General features: G+C 35.1%; 1 protein-coding gene across 1 annotated transcript in view; it reads right to left on the reverse strand.

Moving 5' to 3' along the window:
* Dnah14 (dynein axonemal heavy chain 14) overlaps nt 1-22971 on the reverse strand; it is a 356406-nt gene that overhangs the window by 93308 nt on the left and 240127 nt on the right. The window contains exons 52-57 of the mRNA XM_077802938.1: nt 21139-21306; nt 20234-20326; nt 5637-5834; nt 4702-4863; nt 2389-2580; nt 1017-1198 (exon numbers count right to left, since the gene is read on the reverse strand). Of these exons, the coding sequence (XP_077659064.1) occupies nt 1017-1198; nt 2389-2580; nt 4702-4863; nt 5637-5834; nt 20234-20326; nt 21139-21306 (995 nt within the window). The remainder of the gene's footprint in view (nt 1-1016; nt 1199-2388; nt 2581-4701; nt 4864-5636; nt 5835-20233; nt 20327-21138; nt 21307-22971) is intronic.

A 22971-nucleotide genomic window follows, 5' to 3' on the forward strand; every position in this document is an offset into this window, starting at 1 on the left:
TTGATCCTCCTTTCTCAGCCCCCCCCCCCCCAGCTGCTAGATTACAAGTGTGCGCTTCTGAGCCCAGCTTCCAATAAAATATTAATATTATCTATGAAGATAAATTAGAACAGTTTAAAATTTTCAAAATCTTGGAAGCATATTTCATCTAGAGGTTTGGATAAAAATTCAGCCTGACCAATACCTAGACATGAGCCTATGAGACAATAAAATATAAACCTAGTCAAGTCCAATGATCCTCTGGCCTGTAGAACTATAAGCTAAAATATTAATTTTTGTTAAAAACATTAAGTTTGAGCCAGTATAAAAGAAAGTAGCTATAAAACCCTAGTAATAAAAATCTGATGCAGCTAATATTCTAGTACTACAAAGTATCTGATGCTAAGGGCCAAAGCATTGGTTTTCCAACTTATTTTGGCAGCATTACTGAATTTTGAGATGAAAATCTGACAAGTACTGTCAACTTATACATAAATAAAATAGGTCCTCTATAGTTCAATTGAAGCAATTTGCTGGATTGAGACACTTTCTGTTGAGTATTAATTTGAACATAAATACTGATTTCACTGATATTACATGTCAAGTAATATTTTATTTCATATTCTCAATATGAAGCTGGAATTCTATATAGCTTTCTCAAAATTCCAGATAATAAATGTTATAAATACAATATAATAAAGGGGAACCACTTTCAATGGGGTTAGTTAAGGAAAGCCTGATTAGTAAAGAATGTAAATGTCAGATGAAGTTGCATGCAAACATTACAGCAGTTCATACCAGGTAATCTTTCATTTATCATCATGAGCTAGCCAACAACTGTAAATTTTTGTTTCTTAAAATGTGTTTGAAAACCACTGTCTTGAGACAATAAATAGTTATTGACAACATCCATAGATCTTAAAAATTCTGCAATATTTAGCTTTGTCCCCCATGGAAAAGGTAAATTGAGATCAACACTTTACAAATAAAAGCACCAATATAAAATACATGTTTATTATTTGGTCTCAAAGTCTTACCTCTTTATTTGCATTTCCTCTTTTTGTGACCTCAAAATGTATGAAAATGTTTCCATGAACTGCAAGTAGGTTCTGGGAGTGATATAATAATGCCTTCCAGTTTCTTGAAAATATTTTGGGATCAAGTCATTTATGCTTTTGTGGATTTGAACACATGTTGGGGCAAAATTTTCATTTAAGTTCTGAAGAATAATAATTTTTTAAGGATTAAAAAAGAGCAATATGGATTTACATAAATAAAAGAAAACTGAACACTGTGAATAACTAGAAATAGTTTATCATTTCTGAGATGTGGAGATGTAGAGAAAGATCCTGGCTAAATGGGACCATGAACTTATAAACTTTAATAATCGGGATAGTGGAGAGGTAAGAAGAGGAAATCATATAACTAAAGATTAACGGCATATAGACTCATTCTCTTAGGCTTCACCCTTATTTTTGCTACAGCAAGGACTTAGGGCACCAGCATCAGTGGCCAGGGATTATGGTGCTTTTTTCATCTCTCAATTCCTTTCTTAAATGGTTATCAGCAGCAAGATACTCAAGGAAGTTTCCTTGAGTAAAACAGAGCTACAAAAATGTGGGGAACCAAAGGATGCATAGGTGGGTAAAACCAGAATAGAAATGGCATCCCATTTGCTTACATTGGGAGAGAATTTAGGTTTAGACATAACTGAGTCCTGACTACCCATCTCCACTCCACCAATCCCAGATAATACCGGTCACTTTTAACCCAGATGCATTTTCTTTCTAGTTCCACTTGCCTCTATTCTTCTTGGGTTTTGCCATCTTTGGACACTTGGACAAGCAAGAATACAGTCCGTTTCTAAGTCCTGCCTTGAGTTTCAGGCTCCAGGCATCGACATCTTCTTTTGTCAGCACTCTTTTCCCCCTTTCTATCATTTGGATTATATGAGGTCTTTAATCACTCTAGATTAGATTCTTACTTATGGCTCATAAATTTGGAGCTAATTATATGTTGTGGTTTTTGTTCTCATTTTTTAATAATTTTGCTGTTATAGTCAAGCTGAGCAATTTACAAGGCATACTCAGAAGGCTGCAGAATCCTTACCATAGGATCTGCTAAGCAAAATGCAGGTGATTTTCCTTCATGGAAATCTCTGTTTACCATGGTGGGTAGAATAGTGAAGATACCCAGGCAGTGCAGAATCTGAGTGTAATTGAAATAGGGTGGGTAAGGGGGCAAAAAAGATCGGGAACTGATGAGGAGTCAAGATGAACAATTGACTCATTTTATAATTTGCCTTAGAAGTTGCCTATTTTTGCCCATCTAGGATTCATTGCTATTCAGAGATATAATGCTACCAGATGCTAGTAATAAATGAAACCTTCACTTGCTTTAGATATTTACCTCTTTGTTCTCTAAATCCACCTTTTCCATTAAGAAAGAGTTGGCTACAAGAAGGAGAGCTTCTTCTGGCCACTTATGGTACCAATCCATTGTGCAGGAGCTAATCATAGAAGGGTATGCTCTACAATTTTGGCGCAGGTTAGGTCCTGCAGGATTCATGATTATAAAAATATGAAGATATTTATATATTCTCTGAAAATTAATGAAAACATTTTGTTAAAATGTAATTCAATAATTTGGAAAAATATTATATTGAAAATTCCATTTAAAATATGCTTCAGTTCTTTCCTTAGTGGGTGGACTAGAGACTGATTAATTGTGCATTGAGTGTCTGCCAGCAACAGAGTCCTTCCCAGGGAACTCACAGTCCACAGAGCCATTCTGAGAACTCCTTTATGTGACTATACCCTCTTGGCTTCTGTTGGATGGACCCAATAGGAGAGGTTTGGACTCAGAACCCTGTTTTATGAAGGGGTTTGATACTAGAGTTTTGTTGAGTAGGGGACCTTATATCAGATGACCATAGGGCTGACTATTTGACCCTTTTTTTCTAGGGTGGTGTGCTTTTAGAGACCCACAAGACTCAAAGTGAGAAATGATCTGTTGAATTAAAGCTGAAAGGTACAGAGAGAAAGAAAAGACCCACAGAACAGATAGGGCACCGGAGGAGGTAGTAAAAAACTCTCACAGCTAAAGGATTATGGCCAAGCAATGCTAGATGATATACATCTTTTTTTTTTAGCAGGTCTCAGGTGAAGTGCTAGTTTCTTTGAAATTTGCCTGTATTGCTTTTCCTCTTCTGACCCTGTTCTTGGCAGTATTGGCCATGGGGCAGATTCCTTCCTTATGTCCATATGTCACTTTATAATAAATTTACATTCCTGAAAGCAGCCTCAGTGAATCATTGTTTCCGAGTCCACCTTGTACAAAATGATAATATCTTCAACTATCAAGCAACACGTTTTGCTTTATAAGTATGGTAAAGTTGAAAAAAGACTAAAGGGTAAGATATTTCTTTTTTCCCCTCCTTCTTGACTGAAAAAATTTATAAAGGCAAATAAAACTTTTTAATGCAAATTTCATACAATACAGAAACATTTAAAGTAAAAATGAAAGTACTTCTCTTTTTTTTGACCCTTCCCCAAACTGCTACCTGAAAGTATCCAAAGTTAATAGTTTAAAGTATACCTTTATTATTTTATTTTTATTATAAGATGCAGCAAATACTTTTTGAAAGCATGTATTTTATATATATATATATATAAATACATGCTTTCAAAAAGTATTTGCTGCATCTTATATATATATATATATATATATATATATAATTAAAATTATATATATATATAATTAAAATTGACTTCTAACTGGGGCTCTTGGTTTTTCATTTCTGGAATGTACTATTCTCCATATTCCAAATCAGAATTTGTTATTCCTTCCCACTCACAATCTATTTAATAAACTAATTACTATAACAAGGCACTAGAGTACCACAAATTATCAGGATGACATTTGTTTTTTCTACCATGGCATCTGAAAATATAATTCAATCTGAGTGTTCATTCATATTGCACACGTTCCCTATCAACTGTGGATTCCATTTCTGGATTTTGTTTTATTACAATTTCCTCTTGCAGTAGATACTAAGGATCTTTTGAGGAATGGTGGGAGACCAGGTTCAAATTTCAAATGACCCCAAGGTAGAAAAACCTGGCACTAGATATAAGTTAACCAGTGGTCCATCCCCAGTGAACATTGTGGCTTGAATAATCATGGCCACCCATTTAGTTATCCAGTGTGTGGAAAAACACAGAAGGTCCAAGTCATTGGTCTAGTCTGTGTATATCATCAGACTGGTCTTTCACAGATTCCCACTGCTCAGTTCATTATGAATATTGCTTGTTCTCTTTGGCCAATTTCTTTCGTATCCATCATCTTCTGGTCAATTCTAGGGCTACTCAAAGGAATGAGAAAATTCTTATTTTACACTCTTCCTGATTTGTTTCCAACATAGTTGAAAAGAAACCTCATTAACTGGGAAAGAATCTGAAAAATAATCTTGGGTTCTTTTAACAAAAATTTGTATTGCCTACAGCATTACTATTTTTTTTAAACTGTTGATAACCAGACAGGCTCAAATAGTTGTTAATCTTTGACATATCTAAGATATGGAGTGTCTGGGTTTAGGGATAGTGATCATTATTTTAGCTTTAAAAACTCATATTTAACTTGAAAATCTTATACATAATTATAAATGTGGTCTGGTTTTAATTTAACATGACAATTTGATAAAGTTAATCCACAAAAAAGTACCTTTTGGAAGAATGCAAGTAAAGATTGTCTGTCATCCACATAGCCAGATTGTTCAGCCAAAGACCGAATCCTCATTGCGATAGAATCCAGCTCTTCATTTTCAAACAAGTTAGGTATTTTTCCTGAACTGACAGTGTAGCTCAAATCTTCCAAAAGTAATTTCTTAGGTGAAACATATATTTAGTCAGGAATGAGTAAATTATTCATATATTCTGCTTCTAACAAACTGTGAAAATAATAGTATTTAAGGGGAACTGAGGCTTTTCTTTTTTTAAAAGCAAGCTAACTTCTTGATTCAATTCCATCAAATATACATTTTTTTCTGAGTCAAAATAAGCTTCATTGATACATCCATTCATTCAGATATTAGAGAAATATATACTTGGTATTGACAGTATGTCACATATTTACATTAAGTACTGAAGCAAGAGGTAAGGGAGGATGGGTATAGTAATGAACTGAGCAGGAATCTTGCTTTAAGCAGTTCACAGAAACCCTGAATACATCTACATTTGAGTTTGAATATTAGACAAACTAGAAATAACATGGCAGAGGGATTGTTTTCACTTAAACAAGTTCATCTCTCTATTAGGGTTTCAAATCCAATGAGATAGGAAAGAGAAGAGAAAAAGCAGGGAAAGAAACTCTACCTGAAGAATTAATATGAAAGTAGGAAACATTTTGCTTTTGAGAATAAAAATAAGTTTTCGAACAAAAGTTCCCACTCCTTTCAGCAGACTACAATTATTCAAAACTATGGCATGATCACAAATACATGAACTCTGTGGGCTATGATTAGGCAAGGGAAAAGAATAATGAAAAGAATTAATATAGTAGGCTAATTGGACTATGTATAAGTATTTTCTTTTTAAATATCAAATTACTTGGGGGTACATAAATATCAAACTTTAATAATAAAGACAGAAAGCACTTACATGTTCTAGGGATAAGTTAGAAACCATCAGAACAGTGGCATTCCCTTCTAACCCTGTTTGAAGAAACACCTTTTTAAGGACTTCTTTGAATTCTGTGTAGGCATAATTTCGAGATACAGGCACTCGGTATAGTTTGTGTTCTGCCACATAACAGGCTAAGGTTGCACAAGTTTGTTTTCCACAGCCATCTGTTCCAATCTTTGAAAGAAAAAATATCCAATCCAACATATGATTTCTATAAATTTTCTGGGAGTCTGTCAATATACAAATTGGCTTACTTGTGCTCAAAATTTTGTCAGTAAACATATTTTAGATGATTTTTATTTGTAACTTTTTAGGTGGTATATTAAAAATAATTTAAATATTTTATCAAACTTTTACAAGGCACTTATTCACATTCAATATTTTAATAGCCTCTTGAAATATATGAAATAATTTTTCTGAAAATATCATCATTATGTCACCATTGATATTTGATTAATTTATAAGAAACTAGACTAGATATTTATGTTCAGCAATAATGAATTCTCTTTTCTTTTCCTGCTACTTTAGATGCTGATTTCTTCTTCTCTTTCTATGGCTTTGAGATGTAATATTAGATTATTTATTTGTTGACACAATATCTTTTATTTTTTTATGTGGTGCTGAGGATCAAACCCAGTGCCTTGTGCATGCCAGGTGAGCACACTATTATTTGAGCCACATCCCCAGCCCAACTTTCTATTCTTTTAATGTATGAGCTCAATGCAATGAACTTTCCTCTTGGAACTGCCTTTATAGTATCCCAGAAATTTTCATATGTTATATTGCTATTTTCATTTACCTCTAAGTATTTGTTAATCCTATCCCTGATTTCTTCTGCTTTCCATTGATCATTCAATAGTGTATTATTTAGTCTCCAGGTGTTAATGTAGCTTCTATTTTTTAATTTTATTGTTGATTTCTAATTTTATTCCATTATGATCTGATAGAATGCAAGGCATTATCTCTACTTGTTTGTATTTGTTGAGTTGTTTTGTGGCCCAATATATGATCTATTTTAGAGAATGATCTGTGTGCTGCTGAGAAGAAAGTGTATTCAGTCACTGATGGATGAAATAGTCTATATGTATCTTTAAGTCTAAATTATTAATTGTATTTTTTAGTTCTATAGCTTTTTAATTTACTTTTTGCTTGGAGGATCTATTGAGTAGTGAGAGAGGTGTGTTAAAGTCACCCAGTATTATTGTGTTGTGGTCTATTTGATTCTTAAAATTGAGATGGGTTTGTTTGATATACACAAATGCTTCATTTTGGGGAACATAACTATTTATGATTGTTATGTCTTGTTGATATATAATTCCCTTAAGCAGTATGAAATGATCTTCTTTGTTCCTGCTAATTAACTTTGGCTTAAAGTCCACTTTAGTTGATATGAGGATAAAAACCCTTGCTTGTTTATGTGATCCATGTGAATGATATGTTTTTTCCCTATCCTTTTACCTTCTTTGCCTATGAGGTGAGTCTCTTGGAGACAGCATATTGTTGGGTCTAGTCTTTTAATCCAATATGCCAGTCTGTGTCTTTTGATTGAAGAGTTTAGGCCATTGACATTCAATATTATTGAGAAATGGTTTTCATTCCCTTTAATTTTGATTTATTTTAATTTGAATTAGTTTCTCCATTGACCGATTATTCTTCTAGTGTTGTTCTTCCCTTGTTTGTTTTCAGTTTTACTTTTCATTACTTCTTCATGAAATATTTAATTATAAATATACTATAGTAAGGCTTTCTAGATGTGAATTCTTTTAACTTTTGTTTATCACGAAAGGTTTTCATTTTATCATTAATTCCGTAACTTAATTTTGTGGGTATAGTAATCTTGGCTGGCATTCATTTTCTTTCAGAGCTTTGTATATATTATTCTAAGACTTAGCTTTTAGGGTTTGGGTTGAGAAATCATGGGAGATCAGATTGGTTTCCCTCTAAATGCAACCTGTCCATTTTCTCTGGTGGCCTTTAAAGTTCTATCCTTGTTCTGTATTTTAAGCATTTTAATAATAAAATGCTTTGGTGTGGGTCTGTTGTAATTTTGTGTACTTGGGATTTTGTATGCTTTCTTGTAATTGATTTTCCATTTTATTCTTAAGGTTTGGGACATTTTCTCATATTATTTCATTGAAAAGATTGTGCATTCCATTGGTTTGCATGTCTGCACCTTCATCTATCCTGATAAATCTTAAATTAGGCCTTCTCATGACATCCTGCATTTCTTGGAAGTTCTGTTCATAGTCTCTCTCTTTCTCTCTTTTTTTTGTTACTTTGGATTGAACTCTCAAGGGCACTCAACCACTGAGCCTGTCACACCCCCAGCCCTATTTTGTATTTTATTTAGAGACAGTGTCTCACTGAGTAGCTTAGCATCTCATTTTTTGCTGAAGCTAGCTTTGAACTCATGATCCTCCTATCTCAGCCTCCCAAGCAGCTGGGATTACAGGTGGCTGCCACCATGCCCAGCTGGTGTTCATAGTCTCTTAACATCTTTTCTCCATGGCAACTTTATTTTCAAGATTATATATTTTGTCCCCATTGCCTGAAACTCTGTTTTCCAAGTGGTCTAGTCTATTGGTGATGCTTTCCATTGAATTTATAATTTGGTTTATTGATTCCTTCATTTTGAGAATTTTTGCTTGATTTTTTTTTCAGAATCTCTCTCTCTTTATTGTAGTGATCTTTCACTTCCTATATTTTTCTCTCTGATTTTACTCCTTAAATCATCCTTTATCTCACAAATAAGTTTGACTATGTATATTCTAAACTCCTTCTCTGACATTTCTTCAGAGAAAGAAATGGTGTCAATGGATTCTATTATTGAAGTATCTTGATTTGGTAGGGGTGATTGTTCCCTTGCTTTTCCATGTTATTTGTGTGTCTATCTATCTAACACTATGGATCTGAGGCAGTGGAGATTCTACCCTGTGAACTTATAGTGTCCCTAAGGTTTCTATTTACCTCAGCATTTATGGAGAGAAAAATAATAATAGCTGCCAATGCAAACAATATACAGCGTTAAACCAATGATGTTTATGATGTCAAAATAAACAGAAATGATATGACGGGTTATTGCCAACAATAAAAACAGTAAATTTGAAAAAGGGTTTACTATTTTGAATGGTGGACATGGAGTGAACAGAAGTGATGTAGGGTGTGATGATTATAAGGGAGGAGGAAAGAAGGTAGAGTAAAAAATTAAAGGAAGAGTGAATGAACAATAGAGATAGGCTGTTAGCAGAGGAAAAGAGAGGAGAATCAAGGGAAACAGATAAGTGAGAGAAAAAAAATTACTTTATATAAAGGAAAAATTTTAAAAATTCTAAAAAAGAATAAAAACAAAACTGAAATATACTAATCAAACATCCCAGTCCTCAAAAAACTGATCCATGAAAAATAATTGGTTTCAAAAATGCTAGAAATAAGAAAAAAAGAAAACAAACAGACATGAATATGTATAAATATCCATGAACCATTAAGGTTACAATTAAACAGAGAAAAAGAAAAAGAAAAAAAAAAGATAATTATTTCCATTGGAGTTCAAAAGATTCACAGTTTCCCTTCTTAAAGCACTGTTAGGTGGGTTCTTCTAAGGTATGATGCTTGCTCCTCCCTCAGGGTGGGGTTGCTAGAGGTAACCCATAGGAGGAACTCCGGAGACAGGGTTTAGGCTTAAGTAGGCTCCAGGCTCCAGGCTCCAGCTGAATACCAACTAGTTTGAAGACTTTTTTCTTTTTGACAGTGCTGGGGGTTGAACCCAGGGCTTTATGCATGCAAAACAAGCAGCACTCTACCAACTGGGCTATAACCCCAGCCCTGGTTAGGATATTTTAAATCAGCACTCCTCCAAGGCCCAGCAATTGCTGGTCCATGCTGGAAGACTGCAGTCCAGGGATCTACCCTGGGTTCCACTTGTGTGGTGGAGGAGCCAATTCTTAGTCCACTCCATCACCTGTGGACCCCATATTTCTTGATCTCAGGTTCAGTCTCCAAACTCAATCTATCCCACCTCTGCCCTTTCAAAACCCCAGCTAGTAGCAGGTCTTCCAGCCGGTCCTGCAACCAGGTGGATTAGAGAGGGAAAGGGAGAGCCTGGTGGGTTTCCCTGACCAGTTGTCTCCTTGTTAACCTCTCTTTATGTTTGATTTTCTCCTGGTCAGTTAGGTATACTCTTTGTCTTGCAATGTGGGTTTTTCAGGCCTGTATTTCAAGCCAATTTCAGGTTTGCCAGGAATTGGCTCCATCAGCTGCTGGCCCCCACATTGTGGCTGCAAAATGGTTCCTTCCTCTGTCCTCCACATGCTAACAGGAGAGATGTAATTTCTTTCCCATAAAGGATATTGTGCAGCATGCTTTTCAGTTTATTCAGGCAGTGTCTTTGATCTCTAAACTCTCCATACCTAGACACACCTCAGGCCTCCTAAAAATATGGGTTCCTTTAATTTTCTTATCCCTCTGCTTGCAGAGGGACCACTCTGGGTGGTGCCTCTAGCTGCAGCAGTGGCTGTGTGCTGGAGATTTCTTCCTTATTTTATTAAATCCAACCTCATGATTCCTCAATCTGCTTGAGTGTCCAGTATTAAATTCCAGTAAAGCATCCCTGTTCCCTTTTTCATTTACCCACCTTACTGAGAAGTTGCCTATCTGCTTTCTTGGTCCTACTGTATTCCACCATTTTGAAACTCAACTAAGGTTTACTCTTTAGGTTGTGAAGTTTTATGGGTTTTGACAAATATATAGTGTAATGAATTCACTGTGATTGTGTCAAACAAGTTTTCACCACCTTAAAAAGTCTGTGTTTCACTTTCTCTCCTTCTGACCAAAACTTTGGCAACCACTAATCTCATCATCTCCATAGTTTTGCCTTTTTCAGACAATATAATTGGAATAATGTAGTTATAGCCTTTCCAGATTGGCTTATTTCACTTAGCCTTTAAGAATCACCATGTCTTTTGCAGTTTGATAGCTCATTTCTTTTATCCCTGAATAATATTACATTGTACAAATGACCACAGTTTGTTTATTCATGTGCTTATTGAAGGATATCCTGGTTACCTCTGGTTTTTGGTGATGATGAGTAAAGTTGCTGTAATCATTCATGTGCAGGTTTTTATGTGGACATAAGTTTTCAAATCAGTTGGGTAAATATGAAGAAGCATGCCTGCTGGATCATATGGCATAACTATTTTAGCTTTGTTTCTTACTGCCAATTGTCTTCCAAAGTGACTGTGCCATTTTGTGTTCCTACCAGCAAAGAATAAGAGTTCCTGTTGCTTTGTCTCCTTGACAGTAATTCCTATTACTATTTTTTAGGAACTGGGTAGTTTAATTAGTGGTATGTCATTCTTGGTTCCCCCAGTGACAATGGATATTGAACATCTTTTCATATGCTTTTCTGCAGCATCTATTTATTTTAAATTGGGTTGTCTTTAGGACTTTCTACAAACAGAATCATGTGGATGTTTTTATTTTATCATTGATTTCTAATTTCACTCCATTATGATCAGTTAGAATGCAGGGTAGTACCTCTACTTTTTTGTATTTGCTAAGAGTTGCTTTGTGGCATAATATATGGTTTATTTTAGAGAAGAATCCACGTGCTGCTGGGAAGAAAGTGTATTCATTCATTGAAGGAAGAAATATTCTATATATGTCAGTTAAGTCTAAGTTATTGATTGTATTATTGAGTTCTATGGTTTCTTTGTTCAGCTTTTGTTTGGACAATCTATCCAGTGGTGAACAAGGTATGTTAAAGTCATCCAGAATTATTGTGTTGGGGTCTATTTGGTTCTTGAACTTGAGAAGAGTTTGTTTGATGAACATAGATGCTCCATTATTTTGGGCATATAAATTTATTATTGTTATGTCTTGTTGATGAAGTTTTCCCTTAAGCAGTATGAAAAATCCTTCTTTATCCCTTTTGATTAACTTTGGCTTGAAGTCTACTTTATTTGATATGAGGATGGAGACCTTTTTACTTGCTTCCGCAGTCTATAAGAGTGGTATGATTTTTCCCCAACCTTTCACCCAGTGTGTGGATGTCTTTTCCTATGAGATGAGTCTCTTGGAAGTAGCATATTGTTGGGTCTTTTTAAAATCCAGTCTGCCAGTCTTTTGATTGTTGAGTTTAGGCCATTAACATACAGGGTTATTATTGAAACATGATTTGTATTCTCAATCATTTTTATTTATTTTTGGTATTTAACTTGACTTGGTTTCTCCTTTGATTAGTTTTTCCTTTAGTGTAATACCTCCCTTTGCTGATTTTCATTGTTGTTTTTCAATTCCTCTTCATGGAATATTTTGCAGAGGATGTTCTGTAGTTCAGGCTTTTGAGTTGTAAAATCTTTTAACTTTTGTTTATCATGGAAGGTTTTAATTTCATCATCAAATCTAAAGCTTAATTTTGCTGGCTATAAGATTTTTGGTTGGCATCCATTTTCTTTCAGAGCTTGATATATATTGTTCTAGGATCTTTTAGCTTTCAGGATATAGGTTGAAAAATCTGCACATAATCTAATTGTTTTCCCCCTACATTAATCTGATTTCTTTCTCTCATGACTTTTAATATTCTTTCCTTATTCTGTATGTTAGGCATTTTCATTATAATGTGCCTTGGTGTGGATCTGTTGTGATTTTGTACATTTGGCGTCCTGTAAGCCTCTTGGATTTGGTTTTTGAATTCACTCTTCATGTTTGGATTGACTTGGTTGGAAATCCATATCTTTCCTGCTTTCTTCTCATCCAATAGGTGGGGTCATCTGTTGTTAGCTGGTATCTCCACTCTCAGGATGATGAAGGTAACCAGGATGTCACTGTGCTGGAGTGGTGAAAGCTGGGGAGAGATGGGAATTAGAAACTGGGAACCTGGCCAGCTGGAGTTCCAAACTGGGAGTTGCCCCCCACTGAAGCTGGTGATGAAGATGGCTCAAGATGGAGGCACCTGCTTTCAGCAGTGGGCTGTAGGGTGGTGTAGCGGGAGCCGAGAGATGGCTTTGGTCAGTGAGTTCAAAGACGAGTTTTATGGCATGCAGTGCGTGGCTGTTGACTGACTTCAGAGCCTGTGTGAGGTTCCCAGGTGCAGGCAGGCTACTGCGTTTAGGGGATTATCTCCACTGCTGCCGAGTCCTAAGATGGTGGCGAGCAGGGAAGTCTCATATTGGTAGCTGGGGGTTGACACGGGAGTGGTGGCAGGAGTTCTCGCGTGTGGGAAGCTGCTGGGTGTCCTATGTGGGAGTGACATCTGTGATTTCTGTTTGGGTAGGTGGCCAAAAGTTCTGGGCAGGTGCTGTTGCCAATGGTCCTGCTTGGGTACCCAGTAGTACTGCGTAGATGAGTAGTTGCGAGACCTACTCTGATGCTGAGGCCTGGAGCCCTGGACGGGCATGGTGACTGTGATTTCTGCACAGAAGCAGAAATATCACTTGCAGAAAAGCAGTATTCTCATTACTTGAGTCCCAGGTCACAGGTCAATTCAGAATGCTGCCTCCCTCTGGTCACCATCTTGGATCTCCATATGTGGAATGTTGATAAAGACAGTTTTACTTTTTTTTTTTTCATCCTGAATGCCTTTTCCCCCCTTTTATTACTTAATTGCACCATCTAGAACCTCTAATATAGGGTTTGGTAGAAATTAAGAGTCAGAACATCCTTTGTTTTCAGTAGTCCTTGTCTAGAAGGCATGAGTATAGCTACAAATCTCCATAGATGTCCTTTATTGGGTTGACAAAGTTCCCTTCTATTCCTTTTTGCTGCAAGTTTTAAAAAAAATAAAAAATGTTGAATTTTTTTCAAGTGCTTTAAAAAAATCTATTCAGATATTTTTATGTGGGTTTTACTTGAATTACATTAATATGGTGTATTGCATTAGTGGATATTTGGATATTAAAAGAAACATGCATTCTGGGACAAATATTACTTGCCTATGATATATTATTTGCTAGCTTAGGTTTGGTAGTATTTTGTTTAGAATTGTTACAAGTATATTCTTATGAGAGATTGGTCTGTAGTTTTTTCTCCTGATGTCTGTTATGGTTTGGATATAGTTTATCTCCCAAAGGTTCATGTGCTGGAAGACTGGCCCCAGTGTGGTAATGTAGATAGGTACTGGAACCTCCCATGAATCTCTCTTGCTTCCTTGATCTCACACATGTGGCCCTTCTGCACACGGCCATTTCCCTTTTGGCTTCTTCTCTGCCATATGGTTGTAGTTTTATAGCTCATTTCTTTTTATATTTGAATAATATTACATTGTACAAATGAACACAGTTTGTTTATTCATTTGCTTATTGTAGGAAATAGCCAGAGATCCCTCACCAGGGCATGGTGTCATGCTGTTTAGACCCTTTAGCCACTAGAATCATGAGGCAAATAAAACTCTTTACTCAATCAGTTACCAGCCTCAGGTATTTTGTGAAAACTAAGCAAAATGGACCAATACAAAGTCTTTGTTTAGCTTTGGTACTGGAATTACTGGTCTTAAAAATGAGTTGGGAAGTATTGCTTCTTCTATTTCTAAAAGGGAAAATAGAAGGTTTGTGAAGATTTTGTGTTAAGTCTTTCTTAAATGTTTGATAGAATTCTCTAGTGAACCCATTTGGCTTTGCAGTTGTCCTTGTGGGGAATTTAAAAATTGTTAAATCAGTCTCTTTATTGTATAGATCCATTAAGATTTTTTCAGTCCTCAGTTTCAGTAGTTTGTGTTGGAAAGTATTCTTCAATTTAAGTTATCTAATGTATTGGCATACAGTTGTGGATAGTATTTTCTTATAATCCTTATTTCTGTAATGTTGGTGATGTCGCCTCTTTAATTCCTGGTTTTAATAATTTTGAATTGCCTTTCTAATTTTTTAAAAAATATAGTTTTAGTTGTCAATGGACATTTATTTTGCTTATTATTATGCAGTGCTGAGAATCAAATACAGTGCCTCACACGTGCTAGGTAAGTGCTCTACCATTGAGCTACAACCTTAGCCCACGTCTTTCCTGTTTTTTTCTTGGTTCAGCCTAGTTGGTTAATTTTGTTGATCCTTTCAAAAAAGCAATTTTGTTTTTCTGTTTTCTATTTGCTGCTCTAATCTTTCTTATTAGCTTCCTTTTGCTTATTTTGAATTTGATTTTTTTATAGTTTCCTGAGGTAGAAGATTAGCTTATTGATTAGAAGTTTTACTTTATTTAAATATAGAATTCAGAGCTATAGATTTCCCTCTAAGTACTTTAGGTATATTGTGCTTTTGTTTCAATTTTTCTAAAAGTATTTTTAAATTTCTCTGATTTCTTTCAATCATTGGTCATTTGTAAAATTTCTACATAATTATGAACATCTCAAATTTCCTTTTGTTGCTAATGAATTCTAATTTAATCCTCTTGTGATCAGAAAACATACTGCAATGATTTAAATTCTTTTAAATTTATCGAGACTTCTTTCATAGTTTGGCATCTGGTCTGTCCTTGAGAATATTCCAGTTTTTTTCCCAGAAGAATGTGTATTTTATAGTTTTTGGGTGAAGTCTTTTATCATGTCAATTTAGAGCAAGTTATTTTATAATATTGTTGATATTATTCATACCCTTGCTAATTTTATGTCTATTCCCTCTGCTGATTATTGAGAATGGTAGTATTGAAGTCCTACTACTGTTGTCTAATTGATTACTTCTCCTTTAAATTCTTTTAGATTTGGCTCCATGTATTTTTGGTGCTTTGTTTTTAGCTGTGCATGTTTATAACTGCAATCCCTTTCTGACCCTTTTTACAATTACTATATGTTTATTTTTGGTCTCAGACAATATCTCCTCCCCTGAATGTCTGCTTTGTCTGATATTAGTATATCTACTCCAACTCTCAAATGGTAATTATTTGCATGGATTCTCTTTCTCCATTCTTTCATTTTCAATTATTTTGTGTCTTTGAAGCTGTTGACATAGAAGTCACATTTTAAATTTTTTTCTTTTAAAAATAAATAGAATCTTAAAATCTTTTCCTTTTATTGGCATTTTAATGCATTTATATTTATGTCATGGTTGACATGGTTTGATTTTTGTTAGCCATATTTTTGGTTTTTATATATCTCCTTTTTTCATCTTTGTTTCTCCTTTTGTACTTTTTTTGTGTTCAACTGATGTGTTCTAGAGCTCTATTTTAATTCTTTTTTTTAATTATAGTTTTTGGGGCTTTTTTTGTATTTTTATGTTATAATTAAAAACTACTGAATGATATTTCAAATAAATTAAAAAGATTAATATAGAAAATTACACTTGCCACGTATACAATGAAGAAAAGATTAGTATCTGAATAGATAAATAATCCTACAAATTGATTAAAGAGATAACACAGAAGAAAAAATAAACAAGAGATATAAATAAAATAATTCACAGAAAAGGAAATGCAAATGTTCAATGAGCAAATAAACGATACAACTTGTATCTGTTTCTCTGCCCCCATAGTAATTAAATACTCTCCCTTAGCAGCCCTTAGCAGCGGCTGGAGTTCCAGCATAGATGTCCCAATTACTCTGGCGAGAAGTCAGCAGTTAATCTGATTGAGAATCCCCATCACATAATTAGTTGTTTCTCTCTTGCTACCTTGATTTTCTCTTTGTCTTTGAACTTAAAAATCTTCAGCCTTCTGAGCAGCTAGGATTATAGGCAAGTGCCAATGCACCTGGCTTATATCATGTTTTCTATCACTTCATATTTCTATTCTTTTATACAATATGTATATTTTGGTATATCTAGTGTACTTAATGGTGTCTCTAAGGTTCTGTGTTTTTTTCCCCAGATTGAATAATTTTTATTGCTGAATGTTCAAGTTTGCAGATTCTTTCTTCTGTTATCTTAAATCTGCTGTGAGCTCTTCTAATGAAGTTTTAATCTCCCATTTATTATCATTTCCAACCCTGGAAATTCTATTTTAAAAAATAAGTTCTATCTCTTTATTGGTATTCTTTATTTGAAAAGTCATTGTTGTATACTTTAATTTTTAATATATGTATATTCCTTTAATTCTTTCATATATTAATAACAGCTGCATTTCCAAATGTCTGGCAAGTGATCTCTGGATTACCTTCAAGAGTTTCTGTTGACTGCTTTTTTTCCCTGTATATAACTTACACTATTCTGTCTCTTCTCATATCTTATAATTTTTGTTGAAAACTGAACATTTTACATAATAAATTGTCTACAATTATCTTTTAAACCCATACCTTAAATTGAAATACTAATGTTTGTTTTCTTATATTCTTTGTTGGTTCAACAAGACAATTCAGTCGAACCATATAATATTTATGTTAAAAAATAACATGACTTCTTCTTTTACTTGGTTACCTAATTAAATCAATGTCACCAGGTTATTCTCTAACCTAGATCATGACTGGCTCATTATTTTTAATATCCTGCAGGTTCTTCATTAAATCATTATGCTTCTTCCAGTTGCTCCTTCCTGCAGAAGTCCCAGTTGCTAGTTCAACCTCCAAAATTAAAATTACTGCTTTGCAAAATTGAACCCCTGTGTTACTTTGATCCAGGATAAAAATCTATCTTGGATGCTTATGTAGACAAAATAGTAATAGGGTCACAGACTGGCGTTGTGGCTCACTGGTAGAGTGCTTGCCTAGCATGAGCAAGGCTCTGGGTTTGATCCTTAGCACTACATAAAAATAAATAAATAAAATAAAGATATTGTGTCCAACTACAAATAAAAAATAAATATAAAAAATATAACAGGATCAGGAGAAGTAGGAATTTGTCTCTTTTTTAAAAATTTTGTATTTTCAGTAATGGCTTTTGACAGTACAGATGGGTTCAGGAGAATGATGATATAGGAATTTTTAAGAATTCAACTTTCCAGGTGAGTGTAGGCTTTAAAAAAATTACTCTGAAAACATTCTGAGGATTTAACAATTGAGGACTTTCCCTAAATGTACTTATTAGAAAACAATCGATTTGCTAAAAAAAAGGGGTCACTTTGTTGTAAAATAAGTAAATCAAGAATATATACCCTTTGGGAATAGAAAAATAATGTTAATAATTGAAATCAGAGGGAAAAAATCAGCCCTTTTAGAACTTGTGTTATAAATATGAAGACAGATAATAAATAAAATTAATATGCAATTTAAGCTCAGATAATATGAAGAATTGGAATGAATCAAAGCAGAATAAGGGGATAAAGTGGCCCAGGCTGAGGAAAGGGGCATGATACTTTAAGTAAGAGAATCAGAAAATACTGTTGCTTGGTCCAGGTGAAGATGATGGCAGCTTAAAAAGGGTTGTAGTTGTGAAGATGTAGCAAAGTAGGCAGACTTGAGATACATTAGAAAATTGTATTGCCAGGATTTATTGATGAATGTGGAGTGATGGAAAAGCCACAAGATCGAATGACTCAGTTTTCTGGATATAGCTGAAGAGATGTGGTGATTCCATTTACAGATGGGATCAGTTAGTGAAGAATAGCTTTGGTGGTAGAGAAAAATTACTTTGTATTTTTTTCTTAATTCAATTTTCTAATTTTGAATTAATTTTATATAATCTTCCTGTAAATGTTTATTTAAATAAAGGAGTGTTTAAATAAAGCTTTAGCTGTTCTGAATGTAAGAACAAGTCCTTAGAAAAAAAAGACATATCTAAGGAACTAAATAGTTATAAATAAAGTATAAAAAAGTAGGCATAAACAATAACTTAAACTGTTATAAACAGTATGATTTTTATAATTGGCTATATATGTTAGATTTATTTAGCTCTCCAAAACTTTTTCTCTATTTGAAGTATTTAGGAGTTTTCTAAGAATTTAGCTCCCATATGTTCTCATGAGAAGCAAAATTTTGTGCAAAGCCTCATGTTTCTAAGTCAATATTTAAGTTAATGTACTTTTTTAAAAATAAAAAATTGTATTTACTTAGAAGCATTCAGAATGTCAACAAAACAGCTGCAACTTTTAAAAAAAAATTTTGCAATTACACTGTGTTATTCAGTTAACAGAACAACAATTATTTCATATAAGCTGCATTAGAGACAACTGAAGATGAAAAACTACCATCCCCATATATAACTAATTTTTGCTGTGCACCAAGAAGAACCTGCTTTAAATTTCCATGCTAATTTATAACCCCTGTACTGTACCAGGCAAAGTTAGTGGCTATTGAAAATACCACCAGGACAAGGCTCTCTAAAGACACATTCAATAGTGTGTGAACTATACAAAAAAAAAAAAAAAAGACACTGTACAGTTTAAAAACAAATCTTACACAGCCTTACATTTCAATTTTTTTTCTTTAAAAGGAGTGAGTTGTGTACAGGGGGGTTAAATGCTTTATAGACAAGGAAAAAAAAACCTGCTCTTGAAACAAATTACTCATCATCATCATCATTTTTCATCTGCCTCCTCCTCTTCATCTTCCTCATCTTCCTCCTCTTCCTTCTTTTTCTTGATTTTTTTCAGCCTTGACAACTCCCTTTTTTGCTGCATCAGGTTTTCCTTTAGCTCAGCAGGCAGCAATATCCTTTTTGTATTTTTCCTGCAGCTTAGCAGCTTTCTTTTCATAAGCCTTCTTATCATCTGCAGCAGTGTTATTCCACACTTCTTCCAGTTTCTTTGCAACATCACCAATGGATAGGCCAGGATGTTCTCCATTGACTTTGGGGCAAGATTCAGAACAGAACAAGACAAAGACTGATGGAGGCCTCTTGGCCTCCTATTTCCCCTTTAGGAGGGAGATAGGTTTTCATTTCTCTTTCATAATGGGCCTTGTCCACCTTTGCCATATCTTCAAATTTTCCTTTCTCTTTAGCCGACATGATCTTCCACCTCTCTGAGCACTTCTTAGAAAACTCGGAGAAGTTGACTGAAGTATCTGTATGCTTCCTCTTGTGCAAGTTTGCACAAAAAATGCATATGATGACATTTTGCTTCTTGGCTTCTTAGGATCTCCTTTGCCCATGTTTAGTTATTTTTCTTCAGCAAGCACAGAGTCACCCAGTGCCCATCTGGCTCTCACTTGCCCCAGTGCTGTCTATATGGAGCTCAAAGTACTACAATGGCTGTCAAGTTAATGTACTATTTTTGATGTCAGGATCCACCTGCACAGATACCATATCTATGCTGGGATACACTGGAAGCTGTGCCAGATCCATTAATTTTTATTCATGTCAAATACCTTTCCAAAACAAATAACATTTATATGTGATATCAAACTTCTTGAGCAAACTAGCAAGGAAAAGGATCCTGTTCTATGACTTAATTACTGTGATTTTTCAAAAGTGGGTACATTAAACTTCAGCTAGAAAGATGACTTTATTGAAGTTTCTTAATTTTTATTTTGCAAACTTAAAAACACTGAAAATCAAGTGCTGTGGCACATGCCTGTAATTCCAGCAGTTCAGGAAGATGAAGCAGGAAGACCAAAAGTTCAAAGCCAGTCTCAATCACTTAACAAGGCCCTAAGCAATTTAACAAGATCCTGTTTCAAAAATAAGGGAGGGTGTGTGTGCTGGGGATATAGCTCAGTGGTTTAGAGCCTCTGGGTTCAATCCCTGGTACCAAAAAGAAAACAAAAATTAAAAGATTTAAATTCATACCAGTAACATATGACTCCCTGGTTGTCGAAGGACCCTTGTAGCTCTTATGACATGTTCTATGGCTTCCTTAAAGAACACCATGGGATGAGGAATCTAGCAGAAGAAATGTGACAGACTGATTATAGGTGTAGAAAAATCAGATGTGTGTTATGGTTTTATACACAATAATATGCGAATGAGAATTACTATTCTAGTAATCCAGTGATTTGGGTCCAGTTGGCATATTTAGGAAAAGTATATTTTCACAATGAGGATCATCCCTACGCTAATATTCTAGTGAACAGTGTTGAACAGCCATTAGGCTGAGACAAGAAAATGAAGAGAACCATAGTATCTAGGCTGCTTTTCTGTTGTTCTGTCTTGGCAAGTGGAGCAAGTGGTGGAAAGAATAGTTTTAGGAAACCGATTTATGGTGCTGATGGTTTTGTTGTTTCTCTGTTTCAGCACATCTCTGCCAACAACAATGCAAAAGATGTCAAGAGAGTCACAACCATTTTGCTGCTCCTTGTTACTCTGAAGCCTACTGTCACACTTGATTTTTCATCTCTTAATTGACTGTTCACTCAACACTCTACAGCCTTACTTGTATACCATGTCTTTAAATTATATACTATTGAGACAAAATAAGGTGAAGTAATATAAGACTCTATTTCTAATTGTTTGCCTTGAAATCTGAGGGCATACTTTCCCTCCCTTGGACTCTTTCTCTCTCCTCTCTCTCTCTCTCTCTCTCTCTCTCTCTCTCTCTCTCTCACACACACACACACACACACACACACGTGTGTGTGCGCACATACACACACTTCTTTAAAAATTTGATATAATATATATGTATATATATGTGTGGGCATACAAATATTTACATATGTAACAAACCTTAAATTTTTATGTAGTATATGTTTTACCTCCAAAGATGTTGAACCCAACTTCATTTGGAATTCTTTAAGTATGCTGGCAAGTTTATCATAGTCATTAGTATTCTGATAGATTTTTTTTTTAAGAGTCTTGTTTATATCCAAGAAGTCCACAAATACAGTTGGGTCATTCATCAGGTTTTCTGGAGTCCACTTAATCTATTGTAAGACAAGAATTTAACATTATCAATACAGTACAATCCTACTTGTTATCAAGACCAGTATATCTGTAGCAGAGACATTCCTGGTACAGTGAATCTAGGATTCAGGGGTTGGTAACATTTTTTGTGCTATAGACTCCTTTTGACAGTGAAGCCTGTGCATTCTGCTCAGATTAACATTATAAAATGCATATAATGAAAGATAGGGGTTACAAAGGAAGCCAAATATACTAAAGTACAGTTCTATCTAAAACCTTTTTGAGGTTCTTTTGACCCTGTTGGGTCTCTGCTTAAGTTAAGTTTCTGTCTAGCGAGAACATCACCGAATCCCTTACCCCCCCCCCCCCACTCTCCAAAGGGCGCCAAGACGAAGAGCGCCAAATTCAAAGGTTTTCTCAACCAATCCCCGCTGGACACAGTGTCTGCTCCTGGTTCCTGAGTCACCCTACCAATCAGCACCTCCACATCGCCTATGCAACCCTTCTTAAGCTGAAGCTTGCAAGCTCACATTCTCTGCCCTCCTCCTCTCTGCCCTCTTTCTCTCTGCTCTCTTCCTCTTCTTTCTCTCCTCTCCTTCTCTTCCTCTTCTTCCTCTGCTCTCTTTTCTCTCTGCCCTCCTCCTTTCCTCTCTCTGCTTTCTGTCTCTTCTTTTCTTCCCCTTCAGGCAGCCCCCCTGTAAAATCTCTTGGTTGAATCTCCATCTCAGGTGAGTCACTTGCTTTTCAGACCCCAGGTTAAGAACTCCTGGAATTGGAGATATCTAGCAGTTCCATTGAGAATCTGGGAAAAGGAATTTCACTACAGACCTGCAAGTTTCCACACTTGCTTTGCTGGTCCATTTGGCAAACTCTTGCCTATCTTTTATACCAAGGTCATGAGTTACTTCCTCCTTGAAAGTCTGACCATTTTCCCTTCCTCAAAAACCAGGTAAAGTTGCTTTCTCTTCCTTTGTTCCACCAGAGTTGTGTGTACAGAGATGTCATAACACCTACAGAAAGGTATTGTACCCAATGAGTTGCAAAATGTTTGGAGGCAGGGTCCACACTAGTTCTAGTAGTCTTTGGATTTATGTCTTTGGTATCCAGCACTGGAAATTCCTGATGGGCATTCAGAAATTGTTTATTTAGCAAATGGTAAATGAACACTGAGGGGTGGTATGGTAGATGGTTAAGAGAATATCTGGCATCAGATATCCTGGGTTAGAATAATTCTTACTGCTGTGTAACCTTGGGCAAGTTCTCAACCTTACTCTGCTCAGTTTCATCTGTCAAATGACAGAACATACATCATACAGGTGTTATGAATAAAGATGAAAATGAGTAATGATATATAAAGCTCTTAAAATAGTGCCTGGTATACTGTATTACATATTATTTTATTTTTAAAAGAGCCTATCAACAAATTAATTTATAAATTATTCACAGGAATAATTTATTTATTTTTTGGTACAAGGGATTGAAATAACCACTCAGCCAACCACTGAGCCACATCCCCAGCCCTTTTTGTTTTTTATTTTGAGACAGGGTCTCGCTAAGTTGCTTAGGGTCACACTGAGTTGCTGAGGTTAGCTCTGAACTTTCGATCCTTCTGCCTCGGCTTCCTAAGCCACTGGGATTACAGGTTGTGCCACTGTACCTGACACAGGAATAATGTATATTCTTAT

This window comes from Urocitellus parryii, chromosome 9 (assembly GCF_045843805.1).
Source record: "Urocitellus parryii isolate mUroPar1 chromosome 9, mUroPar1.hap1, whole genome shotgun sequence".
Classification (NCBI taxonomy): domain Eukaryota; kingdom Metazoa; phylum Chordata; class Mammalia; order Rodentia; family Sciuridae; genus Urocitellus; species Urocitellus parryii.